Raw genomic sequence first — 17659 nt, forward strand, 5'->3', positions numbered from 1 at the left:
TCAACTGCTTCGTTAACAAAAAAACAACAAAATAGTAATACCTCACATTTATCCATTGAAACAGCGATACAAAACTACTATAAACATATAACTTTTCGAAGTCTTTGCTTGACTCTGTTTTAAACATACTTTACATACTCGACTCTTGAAATGTTAAAGCAGACATAAAGCGTTTCAATTCAGTACTTCAAAAGAAACAACTTTGTTGTACTCAGATAGACCATTTAGCTCCGTATTATTTAATAGTTCTCTTATTTACTAACACACTTATTTATTCGAGAATACATGCGATAAAAACAGCTGTAGCAGCGTAGTGCTTAGAAATTTAGGGTACAATATTCGATTCCCAGGCATCAGGCACCTCTGCATTTTCGAAGATAGGTATTTGCGGAATAGAAGTCGATTAGTACTTACTAAAAAGGAAAACAAGCGAAAGCTGCACGCCTGAGAGTTAAGAAAAAGCTCCTGAAGTTTGTATGAAGTCTACCAACCCGCATTTGGCCAGCACGGTGAACTATGGCCTAAGCCCTTCTCAGTCTTAAAGGAGGCCCGCGTTCAAAAGTGGGATATAATGGATTGCAACGACATGCAATAAATATATTATCTCATATTTTATTACAATTAACCTATTTTATTAACGTTTATAACGACCGAGAATTAAATAAAAATGCCGTCCTTTGGGATTTCAAGTTTTATTAATCCAACATATATACTTACATGTTTTTTTCTAAAAGTACATATACAAGTATGTTCCCCATGCCGTTTGTCCGAAAGGAAGCAGTGCTAGTTAACATTTAAGACAATTTGAGACGCCTTTTTCATTAAATTACTAGGTCTTTATCGCTGTCATACATTGTTTAAATCAAAGTAGGTAGATCATTTCAAAAATAACTTTAAAAACTATACCTATATTTAGTATTATTCAAATGATTATTGTTATAAGTTTAGACAAAAGTAGCAGTAATTACACAAAATTACATTAAAAATATCTAGGCTATCTGATGTCTATTAGCAACAGTGGCATCTCTGTCCAGGCAGACGCCTCGTAAGATAAGTCCACGGCCGGGTTGTCCACGTTCCCCAGCGTTGGGCTTGTCGTGTGCGTCCGCGTACTGGATGAGCAGCATCCGGCGGGGTCTGGTGGAGTTGTTGGGTGTGCTACCGTGGATCAACAGGTACGAGAAGATGACCACGTCACCTGCTTCTGCGATGACTGGTGTCGCGCCGGAGAGCGGAAACTTTTTCTGTAACAAACAGAAGTAATAAATTGTTTGTTTTGGTATAATATATTTTAAATAGTTATAATATAAATAAGCTAACTGGCGTAAAGCAGTCAGTAACGCTCATGGACATCAGTATTTAGCCACAAATAGATCGGGATTCTTATTTGAGGTATACAACAGATGTATTTTTGCTTTATTTATGTGTGCTTTATTATACCAGTATCAGAGGTAGCAATAGCCACAGAATTGTTCGTGGTCGCTACACGTGGTGGTGACACAAAAAATAAGCATACAAACTATTAGACTCAAACAAAAATCAAAATACATCTTTCATAGTGTCTGCTTGGCAGAGAACCAAACTCTACAATAATATGGGTCTTTAAAACACAGTTTCTTACGCACCTGGTCAACGTAATGGAAGTTACTGCCTTCTTTAGGCCCGAAGTCTTCCTGCGGTCCCAGTTTGTGAGAGCCGGGATACACAAACAACCCCCCGTTCTCAGGGGATGCTGCGTCTAAGTGGATGAACGCTGCCACCATGGAATCGTTTTGGTAGGGGAAATAGGGGTAGTCCTGTAGAAAAACGTATTCATGTGGTCAATAATACCGTATTTAAATTGCGTTCGCCCGTAGCGAATTAACTTTTCACAATATTGAAAAATTTTCGTCAGTAAGCTACTAGAGTACCAAACAAAAAAAAACGATTAACAAACATGGAAGAAATAAAAAGTAAGGAACTGATTTTTATAGACCTTATATAACAACTGGAAATATAATTAAATCAATAAATATTCTTGCCACAAATACAGTAAATTACAATGGCAAAATTACCTATTCTTACACCAAATTTTATTGCACATGTAATATAGGGTATACGTGGCGTATACGTAATAGCATACATTGCAATGAATACTATGTCTCATACCTGATGCATAGGGTAAGCGGCGCCTTTCTCCGGGGGCTTGTAGTGTGCCTTGGTGTGGTGGAGCGCTATGTTCTCCGTCTCCATGATATCCTCAAGGGCATCCAGAATATTCTCATTGTATAGAATTTTGCCGAAAATTGAGTGATGATACTGCAAGTTGTGGATTCCTTTTACCTGGTAATTAATGTTTTTAAATCAGTAAATTAATATGTAAATTATATTGGATTTATAACAAGTCATCAGTCCTGGTTGGCAGTTTGATGGGTGACCGCTTGTGCCATAATACGCGTATCTTTGCTTCGTATACATACGTTGTACAGTAAACATTTTTCTCCCATTTTGAATGGTAGACAACTAGAAATTAGTCCAAAAATGTACAATGTTTATATTACTACTTACTAAAATTTTAATTTTAATATACATACCGTCTATTAAGCCCACCTTTTTCATCTAATCCGTATCGAATCAGCATAATGTTTGCTCTACGATTCCCCAAATTCTATGAAAATACATTAAAAGACTTACTGAGTAAGGGCTGTCGCTCTGTCTATTGCTATCGTCACTTCCAACCCAGGAACTCTCAGTCTTCGCCTCGTTCTTCCTTTTGAACAGCCTGTCGTACTCCAGGGAAAGTTCCTCGAACTCCTTCTTGGGAATCAGGTTCTTGAGCTGAACGAATCCGTTATCCCTGTAGAATTGCTTCTGTTCTGGAGTCAGCTTTTTCAACTTCATTTTGGGTTCAATTTGAGAAGCAAAAATAGTTCTTGCAATATTTTCCCTCTGTTGCCGATTGCCAAAATAGCGTCAATATTATAAAGTCCTAAGCTAGTGTGATTCTAAAAGAAGACCCCGAAAACATAAATGGGATAAACAATAGTATTTTATAATATCTACAATATTTTAAAATAAATAACAAAAGTTGATTAAACGCAATCTAAACACAGAAGTAAAATAAAATACAAAAGTTGTGTACAATATTATTTGAAGACACGAATTATTCAAACGTTAAATAACAAATAGTAGCGAAATCGAAATGTTTTGAATAATATACCGACATATTGTAAATACGAGACTATCAACGCAATCGTGTTATTATGTAAAATATGTGACCTCTGATAACACCTTGGATATGATATAATATTCACAAACAATGTTCAAGTTATAGTAACCTATATAATTACGAGCAGTAGGGGTTAAACTTATTTTTAAAATATCAATAATGTTGGACAATTTTTATTACAATATCCTGTCAAAGCAGTGATAGCCCAATGGTCGAAACTCGGCCTCTCGATCGAGGGTCCGTGGTTCAAATCCCAGGTATGCATTTCCACTCATGGCTTAATCCTCCTCATTCTGTGAGGAGACGGGACAGTAATGGATTAATGATGATGATGATGATCAAAGGTGGAAAAGAAAAGTGTAAAGACAATAGTAAAATAGACCAAGTATTGTTTCGTTATCGTTATGCATAACTACACATTTTCGCCGTTTTTATCATCGTTCAACCGGGCATTCGTATTAATGCAAAAGGAAGATAGTAAAGTGAGGAATTTAAGAAAATTAAAACATGAACAAGAATATGAAAACAGCGCAGAATATTTGAATTTTAATTTCATACAGCTTGCAGCCAACTGACGATGATAATTATAGCAGACATTTTAAATAACGCAGTGGAAAAGCATGATTCACAATATTTTGCAACGTAATGACTTACGAGCGATTTTTATTTTTCGTGAACTATGATACTATGATCTAACCAAAATATATGTAAAAACACACAGGCTGTAGACTTATTGTATTATATTCGATGGGAACATTTGAAAACATTTGAAAACTGAATATTCAAAGTCAGTGAAAGTTCCATCAAGCGATGACGATATATTACGCATTATGGTTAGAAATACACAAATAATTAAATAACAAATTAATAATTACATGCTCAGGAGGAGAACAAAGAAGAAATCGTGAGAAAATCTATAGTAAACAGAATAAATTAAATATTCTCAAACTTTTCTGAAATTTACTAATGACGCATTAGAGTTAAGATGCTTTTTACCCGACTGCCAAGGAAGGGTTATGTTTTTCGCGCGTATCTTGTATGTTTGTCTTTCTTTATTTGATCCGATCTAAAAAACGGCTGGATGAATTTCAACAGTTAAGATGTCATTATATTTGTCTCAATGACCCGAGTGTCCTTAGTGTGTTAGTAAAAAAAAAATCAAAATGGCGGATTTTTGGCGCGAAATAGTAACACATTTAAAAAAAAAAGTTAACCGAACCTATCGAGTAGGGTATCAAATAAAAGGAAATTAAACGGAGATTATAAAAACATATTTGTATATATATAAAATAGCACGGTGACGAACTGACTGACTAACTAAATGACTTTTTCATTTTTCAGAAATCAACGTACACCCTAAACCAAGGACCTTATAGTTCTGAAATTTTGCACATAGGTTCTCTATATAGCGTGAATAAGTACTAAAAAAGGCCTTTTGGAAATTCCACCCTTAAGAGGGTAAAATAGGGGAAAACAGTTTTTTTGAAATCCTTTAATTTTGAAGCAACTACTATAAAATTTTGTATTTGGCTTTCTGGATAGCGACAAGGACATACTAAGTTATCCCCCTCCGAAAAATCAACCTCTTAGAGGGTAAAATAAGGGTTAAAAGTTCATTTGAACAATCGTCAATTATGAAGCAAACACTATGAAATTTTGTATCAGGCTTGTTGGATAAAAATGATGAAATTCTACCTCTAACGAGGTAAAATAATGACCGAAACTTTGATTTAATGAAGTTATATATTTTATAGACCGTAAATGGTGGATTTTTTCGCGAAATAGTAACACGTTTTAAAAAAGTTAACCAAACCTATCGAGTAGGGTGTCAGTAGGGTGTCAGTTAATATATCTTATATATAAAATTCTCGTGTTAGTTACCGTACTCCTCCGAAACGACTTCACCGATTTTCACCAAATATTATATACATATTCAGTAGGTCTGAGAATAGGCTACTATCTATTTTTTTTTACCCTTAAGTGATAAGGGTTGTTCACCCTTATTTTTTTTATTTATATGGCAACACAACGTTTGCCGGGTCAGCTAGTACATATATACTCGTATAACACATCGAGATGACTGTCTTTCTAAATGAGTGATTTGCTGTGCCAGACATCAACGCAAAGGGAAACCGCTGAATTTAAGTGTGCTGGAATTTTACACATAGGTTCTTTATATAGCGTAAATGAGCACTACGAGGATAAAATAGGATAATAATACATATTTGAACATCTTTTGTTTTTGAAGCAGATACCTACTATGAAATTTTGTATTTGGCTATCTGGATAAAAATAATGAAATGCCTATTTCACTGCTTTTGGAAATTCTACTTCAGCCTTTTTGGTGCAGTCGGGTTTTTGATTTTTTAAATTAATTACTTGTTACACTATGATTCTCTGGTTCGATGGTGCCATGAATACATACAAAAAGGATACACAAGCAACCATACACAGAACAGAAACCTACATTCACCATTTAGATACCTATCTGGCCAGGGATCGAACCTGGAACCGTCTGCACGTCAGACCGGTATGCTTACCACTCCGTCGTGCAAGTTGGCGTGAAAATGAAATGTAATGAAATATATTTATTTTGTATAGACTAACGGCGGCACTTACAAATTGTCAGTTACAATATTTTCTTAAACTACTACCGGACTTAAAAATTATATCGAAATTCCGTCTAGCTAGCGAAAAAAACGTTTATTGACTTGAAAACACAGTTTTCTTTATAGGAATACTGTACGAATGAAACCGCGTACGTACGTGAGTGTTGGTAAGTCATATTTAGGTTCAAGTTCATTTGTAATCTAATGACTAGATTGAACACAAAGTGAAAAAATATATCGATTTCAGTACCCACTGTGTTATACATGAAATACAAATTTATTCTCCAATTTTATAAAGTAAAAGCTGCATTAACTAGACGTTTAATAAGGTATTTGGTTATGAAATATACTGGCGTGGCGAGAAGATGCTGGTATCCGCCTTTGTAATGCGAGAATGCATTTCACGGATTTTGCATCTGCTTAGCTCCTCCAAAGGGACATAACTACATCTTCACGCATCTAAAATTCAACTTTATTGGAAAATTGTAAGCCTTAAACTTGACAATCATCTAATGTAGTTACGACTATTCGTAGTGGTTACAATGTTCTTACCATTCGGGAATTTCACGTTTCAAAAGTGAACTCTAATTTCAAGATTCATGTCCGTTATTTGAATACAACAAGTAAGTTAGGTCTCTCGCTAGAAGACCCTACCCCTTTCGGTGCCAGTTATAGGTTTAGCATCAAGTGACGTAATTCCTGGATAAGAGTGTTGTCTATATCGAATAGCAATAAGAGATAATATTTGTTCAGTGAAATTGCGATAAACTTAAATAGGTTCGCTGAAAAAATATAATGTAAAGAATGAGAATTCTTGTTAATTGCAAGAAAATGTGAAAATGTTTTGCGGATCGCGAGGTTCCGAGGTTCGAATCCTGGGCAGTCTCATATTGTTTTTCAGTTATCGTGCATATTAAAAGTTAATTATCGATTGCTTCAATGGTCAAGGAAATCTGTGAGTTATTTTTAAAAGTTCTCAAGAATCTCTACCAACTTACACTTGGTCAGCGCGGGGGAATATGACTTAAATCCGTATTATTCGGAGTTGCGATCCGTGCCCTAATTATATTGGGAAATAATAAATTATATACCTCATGATTTAAGTAAATGCAACATTTTTCATGACGAAAATAAATAAATAAAACCAGAATATAAGTAATCACTAACTCACATTTCATATCATTTACATATGCACCCTGACAGTGTAGCAGTTACCCAGCTACATTTCAGTTCATGACGCCGCTACGCGAACAATACAACTTTTCAGGCGATATTAAAACTACATATCGCAGCTCCGCCATTTAGGACAATGCTAACAGATTACGGAATGAAAAGCGTTTGAAGTGACGAATTTGGTTAACATCATACGTAATTGAAGGTGGTAGAACCCTTTGTGGTTCGACTGCGGCGGCACCACCGCCACACCTATTTCTACCTCATAACAACAGTGTTAAGCGCTATTCTGTTCTGGTTTGAAGGATGTGGTAAGGGAACATACTTTTCCGAGGCGTTACAGCTTAGTCCTCAGGGGTAGCAACGCATCTGTAGTCGACTTCTGGTAGGAATGTCTAATCCTATCTGGGGTTGATTACAGATGTCGATGGACCGTAGTAGCCACTTACATTAGGTGGACTGCATGCTCGTCTGCTACGAGGTAACTATGTTTATAAGGTTGAAGTAGAATAGAGCATGTAGTCCACCTTATGGTAAGTAGCCATTGCCGCCTATGGTCATCCATAACCAACTCCATATACAATACACGTTCTGAAACCGAACACAGATGCGTTGCCGAATTAGTATATTACATAATTTTTGTTTGCCTGCAGGTCATCTTGGAAAACTGAACCGATTTGAACGCAACTAACTAATGTAATGGAAGAGACTGGAAGTAACTGGTCTTCATTTCAAAAACACCACTCGTACCCGAACACTTAAAGCGCTCTCGCAAAAACTTGTACAACAATCACAATGATATTTCGTTTCATTTCGAGCTGGATTCCATATCATGTCATTAAAACTGTAACAGGGGAGTGCTCGCATGCAATTTGCAAGGAAGGAATCCGCTTATAAGATACGACATCGCCGTCTCACAATGTTGAAGTATTGTGTTACGTTATAAAGCGTACTCCGAACATACTCCGCTTTTCTGTCATGAATGCGGAAATTCATAGTATTTTTTCTTTTCTGATTTATTTTCGTAGTTTAGTTTGCGTTATCGTAACTTAGTGGGTAGGTGTTTGGTTGCGCACTTTAAAGGTCCAAGTTAATACCAAGGTATTCTCTAGTATAAATGAGACTTGATTACCAAGCCTACAAACTTTTTGGAGTTTACTCCTTAAGAAACGATTTGAGTTATAAGGCCCGGTACGGAAATTTTATGAGGAGTAAAATCAAGTGTAACACGAAAAGTTGAGGCGTTACGTAGAAAGAGACAAACATATATATACACACTTTACGCGCAACACCAGTGAAGTCACTGAATAGAAATGTCATAATTTTATTTTTGGAGTTTACTCCTTAAGAAACGATTTGAGTTATAAGGCCCGGTACGGAAATTTTATGAGGAGTAAAATCAAGTGTAACACGAAAAGGTTAAGGCGTTACGTAGAAAGAGACAAACATATATATCCACACTTTACGCGCAACACCAGTGAAGTCACTGAATAGAAATGTCATAATTTTATTTTTTTGTACTAGTGACGTGAAGGAATGCGTTGTATCGGTAAAATAGGTTCACAGACTACATATTAAAAGTATTTTTAGCCACAAATAAAACATAGATAATTTAAAATAAGCCAAATACGAAGGTGCTAAACTAACCGTAACCGTGTATACATGTCCGTGGACGGTTACGGTACATTTCGTTTCGAACATGTATACATGTCGCTGGGCGGCAACGTATTACCATTACAATCCCTCCTTTTTATTACAATCATCATATCCTCTCAAAAAGGAAGTAGCGTTTTTAACCAAAATATGAATCAAGAGTGCTTTTATTAATTTAAAATACAGTAAGTTCAAATCCCATATGAAAGTAATTAGTACAATAAAAATAATTAGCAATATATAAAACATTAAAACGTCATTAACTATTTTCTATTCGATATATATCATAATTATCGTTCGTAAGGAGTAAACTCAAATCATGCGTCGTAGCTGACACACACACACTTTTTTTTTGATGTGAAACATCTATAGCCGCACGTAAAACCGATTTCTGGCGTGGCGACGCATGCCGCACGCAGTAGTGTGTACGGTGTGGCGACGCGTCGCCATGCGCAATCGACTGTGCGATAATTAAGTAGTCACGATTTGAAATAAATTCGTAAATTTTTGTATTTAATGAAAATAAATGTTTATTCAATAAATAGTCATCGTTATCTGGAAAAAAATCGTAATGTTTTATTTTATCATTATGACATATTTAGTTCCTATCACAATATGTTCTTTTCTGCATATTACTTTTACAAAATAATAATGTCGATGTTTCACATCTGCCAGGCGTCCCGTGACGGCTCACATTTTTTTTTGTTTACGAGGGGGAAACCTTCAAAAGGTACCCTGTGCCGTGGGAGCGGCACGGGGTTATGTGGGATTCTTACCGCACTAAAAACCCCCCGGTGGCCGTCCTCGGCACTACGTAGAGGACTCCGGGATCTCCAGAGGAACGCAACCGGAGTCCTCTTAGCGGGTTGCCCCATCGGGCCCAGGTGAGCGTGACGCTCGCCAAACCGTCTGGTGTGCACAACGGTATGCGACCACACATACCGCCGTCCTTCCCGGGGTCGCTGTCCGGGCGGTTCGAGCTCCCAGTCTTACCACCCGCAACCCCGGAAGCCCCTTTTAGTCGCCTCTTACGAAAGGCAGGGGATACCGTAGCTCTATTCTGGTCCCGGAACTACAGGGACCACCAAGCCTACAACCTACCTGCTTGTACTACAAATACTAAAATACTATTCGAAATATGTTGTGTTAAATATGTCACGTTGGTACGGAACTCTCCTTGAGAGAGTTTGACTCATACTTGACCGGCACAAAGTGTTCCACTACCGAATCTCATCAATTGCTTGTATTACAAGAAAAAGATATACACGACGGATAGAGATCCGCTTTCCTATGGGAAGTCGATTAAAAAGACGTCATCCTCATACTCGACAATCTCAGCAATTTAGCCAGAGTACCGCAGTTCGCCAAACATTAAGGATGTTCATTAACCTTTTCCAGGTGGCTACTTATTCTGGTGATATCGAACGAGTTCAAAGGGCCCTCTCCATCACGACCGCCGGCCGAGCGAGATAAAGACGAGATGTATGACCACCGATTATTCCTTTCTTTCCCGCACAAAGGATCCCGATCTCGGGATTATGTTAAACGGTCACATTATGAAAAACTACGCTTTGTGCAACTGATTGAATGTTTTTGTACGTGGACAGAATAGGGCTGCCGATAATAGTCCTGGTGAAGACAGTTGAATCCATACGGATTGGTGAACGTTTTTGTTACATGTCGTCCCAGCTATTTTAATTATGTTCTTAACTCCGTATTATGTTTAATATGACGGACTTGCAATGCTTTAGACCCGGTTTAAACATTACAGTTTTATGAGTCTACATTTTTTTTATTATTTAGTCTTAGCAATGGTTTCGCTCTGTAATTGTCATAATATTTTATCAACCTCTACATGAAGGCAATCTGGAAAGAAACTAAACTTATTTCACGGGAACTTCCATGGAATGGTAAAACAGATTTTTGAATACAGTTTTATTTAAAAGAGTGTGCGAAACGTCATGTAGTTTATAAGTTTGCGTGACTTCATACCGGCGGCGGCAGCGAATTGTTGAAAAAGACCTGTGATAACTTCGTAAAATATTCATTTACTCTGCTCACTATTAGGCCACCATAACGCACAGGCGGCAGTAAGGACGAGTGGGCCACACAGCGCCCGGCGTGCACGAGGACCCACACTGGAACAATCAATGACATTATTCGTCAACGTCATTTTTTATATGACGGAATAGCATACGAATGCTCGTATGCTATTCTATCTACATTTCCTATCTACATTAGTGTTGTTACCTATTATACTAACAATAACCAATAGGGAATTTGACAGGTTTTAAGAAAGTGTTTTACTATTTACATATGTGTATCAGAAACCCATGTCATTGATTTTTTTTTCGAAATAAGGCATATTTATTAGCAAAAAACATACTCAATTACCTTTAAGGGAACGTCTTGTAAAAACAGTCGATCATATGACGTGCCTCGTATGTCAGGAAGTGACGTCACGATATTTTTAACGAAGTTAATTACGAAAGTACGATAGCGATACGCATCCTCCAGAGGATAAACATTGAAAGTTATTTAGCTTTTATAAAGGTTTGAGAAACATAAACTAATAAAATCGAAAAATTGTCAATGATAGACCCGTTCGACTGACATTTAATGTTTACAGGTAGGTGACATCACTTTAGTCACAGCCAATCCCGTGCGTTTTCAATCATGTGGATAAACATGAAAATTTACTGATTTTATTATTGATTTGTTAAAAGATCATACGGACTTTTAAATTATTACTGGGCTTACTTGGCTTATAAAAATATTTGCTTCTAAGCTAACAACAGTTTGATTGATATTTTCACTGTAGTCAAATACCCTATTGTATTAAACTTTTTATCATGTTGACTTTCTCATGGTGTAATCTTTCACCGCTAAAGTCCGCAGCCCGCTGCTACTGCCGCCCATTAGTACATATTGTACATCCGTAACCGGTCGATCGACGGATCACGGAGTCAATGCCTCTTCTAATCGAGCTTTCTCGAAAGGATCTGGTTAATAGGAGTAGCACAGGAGCATGCAGACCTTATGATGTGCTTACTGCCGCTCAACTGTAACCAACCCCAGGTAGGATTACATATTACTGCCTGAGGTTTACCACAGAGGCACCACTACCCCTGAGAACTAAGCTAAAACGCCTCGGAAAATTATGTCTCCCTTACCACACCTTTCGAACCAGAACATAGCAGCGCTTAACGCTACTGTTAATTTATTTATGATTTAAAAATCTACTTACTCTTCCCCAACTTCGTCTCCCTGCATTGTTGGTTGAGGAATTCGCAGTAGGTATTGAAGTTCGTGAATACACTAGTAAAGTCATCAATAATGCAATGAGGCGAATGACATTGTGAATCCCCAGAGTAAACTTGACGACCGCACACATCTTTTATTCTGTAAATTAAAATCAAAATTGTAAAAGAGAACCTAGATGTAGGAAAAAGTGGTAGAATCAGGTGGTAGAACACTTTATAGTGCGACTTCGGAGACACCGCCATCGCATCTAGGCTTAAAGAAAGCAATGTTTAATGCTGCTGTGTTTCGGTTTAAAGGGAATGGTAAGGATGGCATATGAGGTCTTCCAGCTTAGTCAGAGTTCAGATACAATTTTTATCTTATCTAGGATTGATGACAAATGTATATGAGCCAGCTATGTCGATGTCCACGTCTTTTTTTTTTTGTTTACGAGGGGGAAACCTTCAAAAGGTACCCGGTGTCGTGGAAGCGACGTAGGGTTATGTGGGATTCTTACCGCACTAAAACTCCCCCGGTGGCCGTCCTCGGCGCTGCGTAGAGGGCTCCGGGATCTCCAAAGGAACGCAACCGGAGCCCTCTTAGCGCGTTGCCCCGTTGGGCTCCGCCCAGGTGAGCGTGACGCTCGCCACACCGTCCCACTCTTGCCACCCGCAACCCCGGAAGCCCCCTTTTAGTCGCCTCTTACGAAAGGCAGGGGATACCGTAGCTTTATTCTGGTCCCGGAACTACAGGGACACAGCGCCGGGGGCCTTTACGTACGCCCGCGGCGACTCCTTCTCCGAGCGATGTCCACGTCTAGAAACCACTTATCATCAGCTGGACCATACGCTCGTTTGTTACTCCTGTTTTATTAAAAGAGAACCTTTTGTGGAGATAGTTGCATTCTTCACCGCAGACCAGCTGCATCTTGGTCGTTGACCTGTTAAACTTGGCGTCACGGTCCACAAACACCCACGCGCCATCCGCCCAGTAGGGCTCGTACCCAGGATTCGGGTTGTAATCCTTGTACGCATTTTGAATTTCTTCCATATATTGCTTCTGTAGGTGCCTAAAATATTTTTACAATACGAAAATCAAAAATATAAAGTAAAAAATACTTTTCCGAGGCATTAGCACGCACGACCTATTCGATAGCGACGCACCTATGGCCGACCTGAGGTATCTGTTAAGATTCCTACATAACACGCACGGGAGGAGACGCGCGGACGGAGGCGGGCAACGTCAACGTCAACGGAGGGCGGTGCGGTGGCGGTACGAGCCGAACACTCGCGCTTGCGATCTCCGTCGGCCACGGACGATTTGTCTTAAAAATATTGTTTTAACCGGGATAAACCCTGTAATTAAGCGGCCATAATAAACCAGCATTCTACAGCCCACACTTTTATTTGAGTCCCAGAACCCTAACAGCATCTAATCTTATCTGGGGTTGATTAGATTCATGGGCATTAGTAGGCCCTGACCATCAGGTGGATTGCATGCTCGTCTAATATCCCTGTGTTATATAAAATAATAGTCACGCGAGCAGGAGAATCTAATCTCGAAATTAAAAGATTTACACGGTAATTTGCTAAACCAAAAATAATAACACCTAACTGAAGTTGATGGTTAACCTGAAACACTAAATTTAAAGGCTACATGTAATTACGGACCCATGTCGTACTACTGTAGTGTTAACTGTTATAAAACCGATGTACAATGTAGTTTGTAGGCTTTAAAATTTTAAAGCGATGGCAGATCATGTTATCAATAACATTATAACCATGTAACATTATAACAAAGTTGTTATTTACGTGTAATTGTAAGTATTTAAACAATATTCAAGCTACATGAATAACTCTAGGTTTATTAAAAGGTTTTATAAACAAAACCTTATAAAAAGTGACTCAAATACAGAATACTCGTACTGTTATATGCGGACAGAGAGCAAGTTATCGCAATGTCGGTCCGATGTCAGACTGCCGGTCGCCGGACGCCGGTCGCCGGACAGGCGCACGGAGTGTGCTTGACGCTTGAGCGACATCCCTACATTGCCATAGAGTAATCAGCATTTACAAAATGACTACTTTAAATATTAATCCTAATAAAAATATTTCAATATATTTTCTTGTTTTTTGATCATATCGTCATTTAAAATAGATAAGGATTTTTTCGCGAAATAATATTTAACTCAAATGAATGGATGTAAAAGTTGGGTTTAATATTTTCATTATCGTCAAACAGTTAAATTTGTATGGTTATTAACGGTTCAGCATTTATTCATATATATTTCAGCGTATTATCCCAAATTGCAGACTGCCCGATTTTACGACTCAACTGCGAGCGTTACGTTGACTTAATTCATATTATCAACTTTTCAAGACATTTACTAGGAAAACTGAAAAGTAATCAAAATCTAGTTAGTTCAATAAAAAGTATTAAATAAGTAAGTATTTAATAGTAATTAAAGAATCCTTTGATAAATAAGTATTTTCGCCAACGGAGAAAAAAAATACTAGTATAGTACATAAGGAAAATCGAAATATATTTGCTCTGGGGTAAGAAAGAGACATAATATGAAGATACAATATTATATGAATATACTAATATCTACTGAGTACTCGACTAGATTTACTATTGTAGCAGATAAGTCAAAGATATTCAAAGAAATAGCCTCTACAGTTTAAGTCACAGACCTGTATTTGTTTTGTACCCAATATAGGTCTGTGGTTTAAGTTATCTGTGTCTCGCTATACATGGGTGACGTAATAACTCAGTTTTCCCTTTTTGTAACTTGATAACTGGACAGAGGAAGTGATTTGGTTTTCTATCTGTCATTTACACGATTACCATGCTAAAAACAAATATTAAACGAACGTTGTTTTTGAATATTTGCACGGTTATGTTTTACCATGTTTCGGCAAATATTCGTGATTCCACTGAACCCAACGTTACAGTATCTATATTTTTTACGAATTGAAATAGACAATGCACATGAATGGTAAATGGTAACTGCTGCCCACGAATCTGTAATTAACCTATATAGGTATTTACGCTTATTATTAACAAACAATCCATACAATTTTTTTATACCAAGTATCGTAAACGCTTTCTACACACACAAATCCAAATTCATCATTCACATATCTGTCTGGCCGGGGATCGAATCCGAAACCCTCTGCGCGTCAGACCGTACGGTGACAGCTCCGCCACGCAGGTTAATTGACAATTTCTAGTATGTAGACTATGCAAATATCAATCTTTGGAGTGTAAAACATAAGATAGACAGATTATTAGCAACGTACGTTAATCTCGTTGGTAGTGAATTCAATACGTTGACGAATTGGCCTGTTTACAAATTTTGGTGTAGTTATTTTGATGGATTACAAGGGCGTCATATTAGACAGGGTCCGATTACCACGGGTGAAACTTAGTTGTTTCAAATATAAAATGACTGTAATACGTTACGGTGGCCAATCCTTGTGCATTTGGGATTCACTGCTGATGCATAGTAGGAGTACCACTAGGTATTGAACTGAAAATGAAGAACATTTGATTAAAAATTTCAATAAAATTACTAAGTATTTAGAAATAATATTGTATAAAGAAATAATTGAAGGTGGTAGAGCCCTTTGTGGTTCGACTCCGGCGGCACCACCGCCACACCTATTTCTACCTAATAACAGCAGTGTTAGGCGCTGCTGTGTTCCGTTTTGAAGGGTGTGGTAAGGGAGGCAGACTTTTCCAAGGCGTTCCAGCTTAGTCCTCAAGGGTAGCGGCGCATCTGTGGCCGATCTCAGATAGGAATATCTAATCCTATCTGGGGTTGATTACAGATGTCCATGAGCGGCAGTAGGCACTTACCATCAGGTGGACTGCATGCTCGTCTAATAATAATAATAAGTCATTGTGTTTACACCATTAAAGTCATATTTATGTAATGCACATAATTTTGAAATACTTTTTAATATTCTATCTTGAATTCGACTTGATGTTCATACTACTTATACATATTTTTTTAATGATGTCCAGCTTATTATTTCTTTATTAAAACAAACTGAAATTCAATTATGATACTAACATAAAATCGCAAGTGACCGGTACATGGCGCGCAACAAATCATATATTTCTTAATTTCCAATCACCATAAGCACGATTGTTTTTATGGCGTCGTTCTATCAGCGGCGAGCAATGTTGACTAAAACTGCGCAGGGATCTCTTCTCAAAATGTCAATAATTAAATTTCATATGATGCAAAACGTAGGTATTATACTTGATCTTTAAGAAAAATATACTAAATAGAAATACTCAATTTCATCTTTTACCATTAAAGGAAGACATAATTATTATCGGATTTGAACCCGGTCCTTCAGCATGGCTGGAACTCCTTACATGCCCCTGCTGAATACGGTTCACTCTGACAATTTGAGAAGACCGTAAATACAGTAGTGGAGCATATTCCTCCTAATAAGGTTCCTCCGATGCGAATAGTTTTTCTTCAGAGAACATCGAAATTCGTGATGGTTTAATTTATTATTATGATAGCAGTAGATGGGCAGAAGATTGTAAAAAAGCAGTATAGTAAATGTACATCTCATGACAATTTAAGAAGGGATTGGTTAGGATTAGGATGGATTCATTAATCATTTGAATTTTACATAACATTTTATTATGCTACTTTATAAAGTCATTTAATATCGAATTAATTATTACTTTAATAAGCATAAGCTTACAATTTATCATTACTTCCCATTTGATCCTTATAACCGATACTATCCATGGTGGAATAAAACATGATGCGTTTGTTTTTAAAACGAATTCGTTTCTCTCGCGTCTTGGGAAATATATGTTTTTATCAAACGATGCACTTTTAATGTTATCTTAATCGGTCTCACAGCTTATTTCAGCATTCGGTAACCCTGATTGTTTGGATTTCGGTATGTACGCACTCTTGAAAACTTCACCCTGTGTAGTTATTAAGGTTTACGAGTTGTCGTAGTTAACCAAAAGTTGATATTGATTTTTGGTGTTGGTTTTTTGTACTCGAAAAGGGAAAAATATGACACAAGTCTCGTAATGATCGATCTACTCTTTGTGGGGTACGTTTTAAATTCACCTTGGCACTCCCCTCGGTAAGCTATTAACCAGTCTGAAACAACGAGAAATTTAATGGGTAGGTCCTTTCGAGTTTCTTCCCAAGGCGTCTGCGCTATATCTATTTCTCACTAAAAGTATAAGTGCCACAGGCTTATGTTTTTGAGGAACCTAAGATATGTGAAGTCTACGAATACGCACTTGGCCGGCACGGTGTACTTTGGCTTAAGTACCTTTCTTTGAGAGACCATGAATGTTAAATATCAGTGCCTTATACAATGTAGTATCCTTTTATATATTTTACCTAATATTATAACTAAAGGTAGCATTGTTGCAGTTAGATAAGAAAATCAATGTTAATTATTTTAAGTTTTTTTTAGAACTTGGCTGACACGATACCATGTATCTACATATTTGCTTTTCTTTCTTGGCGTACCTTCTCTTAAAAGGCAGTCCTCATTATGTAATTCACAGTAGGTATTGAAAGTCTTGTGAACAAATTTTTTATTTCTGCCACAAATGGGTCCGTACCTGTGGAGACGAGATTGATTAACAGAAGCTTAAGGGCTTGGCAATATGTGACAGTTTGAGTGCAGTAAATCTTGTGAAGTCTTTAAATTTAAAGGATTCAAAGCCCAAGTATGTCTGATTTTTAAAACTGTCTATCTAAAGTCTATAAATG

General features: G+C 37.3%; 1 protein-coding gene across 4 annotated transcripts; it reads right to left on the minus strand.

The window, feature by feature from the left end:
* Positions 1-676: 676 nt before the first annotated feature.
* LOC140742999 (phytanoyl-CoA dioxygenase, peroxisomal) lies at positions 677-15467 on the minus strand. 4 transcript variants are annotated; one of them, XM_073074126.1, is made up of 7 exons: positions 15352-15467; positions 12770-12955; positions 11891-12045; positions 2674-2836; positions 2149-2322; positions 1626-1796; positions 677-1244 (listed from the first exon to the last, which is right to left on the minus strand). In XM_073074126.1, exons 3-7 carry the CDS (start codon positions 11914-11916, stop codon positions 990-992), a joined length of 789 nt encoding a protein of 262 aa, XP_072930227.1. In that variant the 5' UTR covers positions 11917-12045; positions 12770-12955; positions 15352-15467; the 3' UTR covers positions 677-989. The 4 variants fall into 4 exon arrangements, with proteins under 4 accessions (XP_072930227.1, XP_072930228.1, XP_072930229.1 ...); XM_073074127.1 differs by lacking the exon at positions 15352-15467 and adding an exon at positions 13050-13111; XM_073074128.1 differs by lacking the exons at positions 12770-12955; positions 15352-15467 and adding an exon at positions 12404-12422.
* Positions 15468-17659: the final 2192 nt, after the last annotated feature.

This window comes from Epargyreus clarus, unplaced genomic scaffold (genome assembly GCF_041222505.1).
Source record: "Epargyreus clarus isolate Ecla_fem2 unplaced genomic scaffold, WU_Ecla_fem_2.2 ptg000006l, whole genome shotgun sequence".
NCBI lineage: Eukaryota > Metazoa > Arthropoda > Insecta > Lepidoptera > Hesperiidae > Epargyreus > Epargyreus clarus.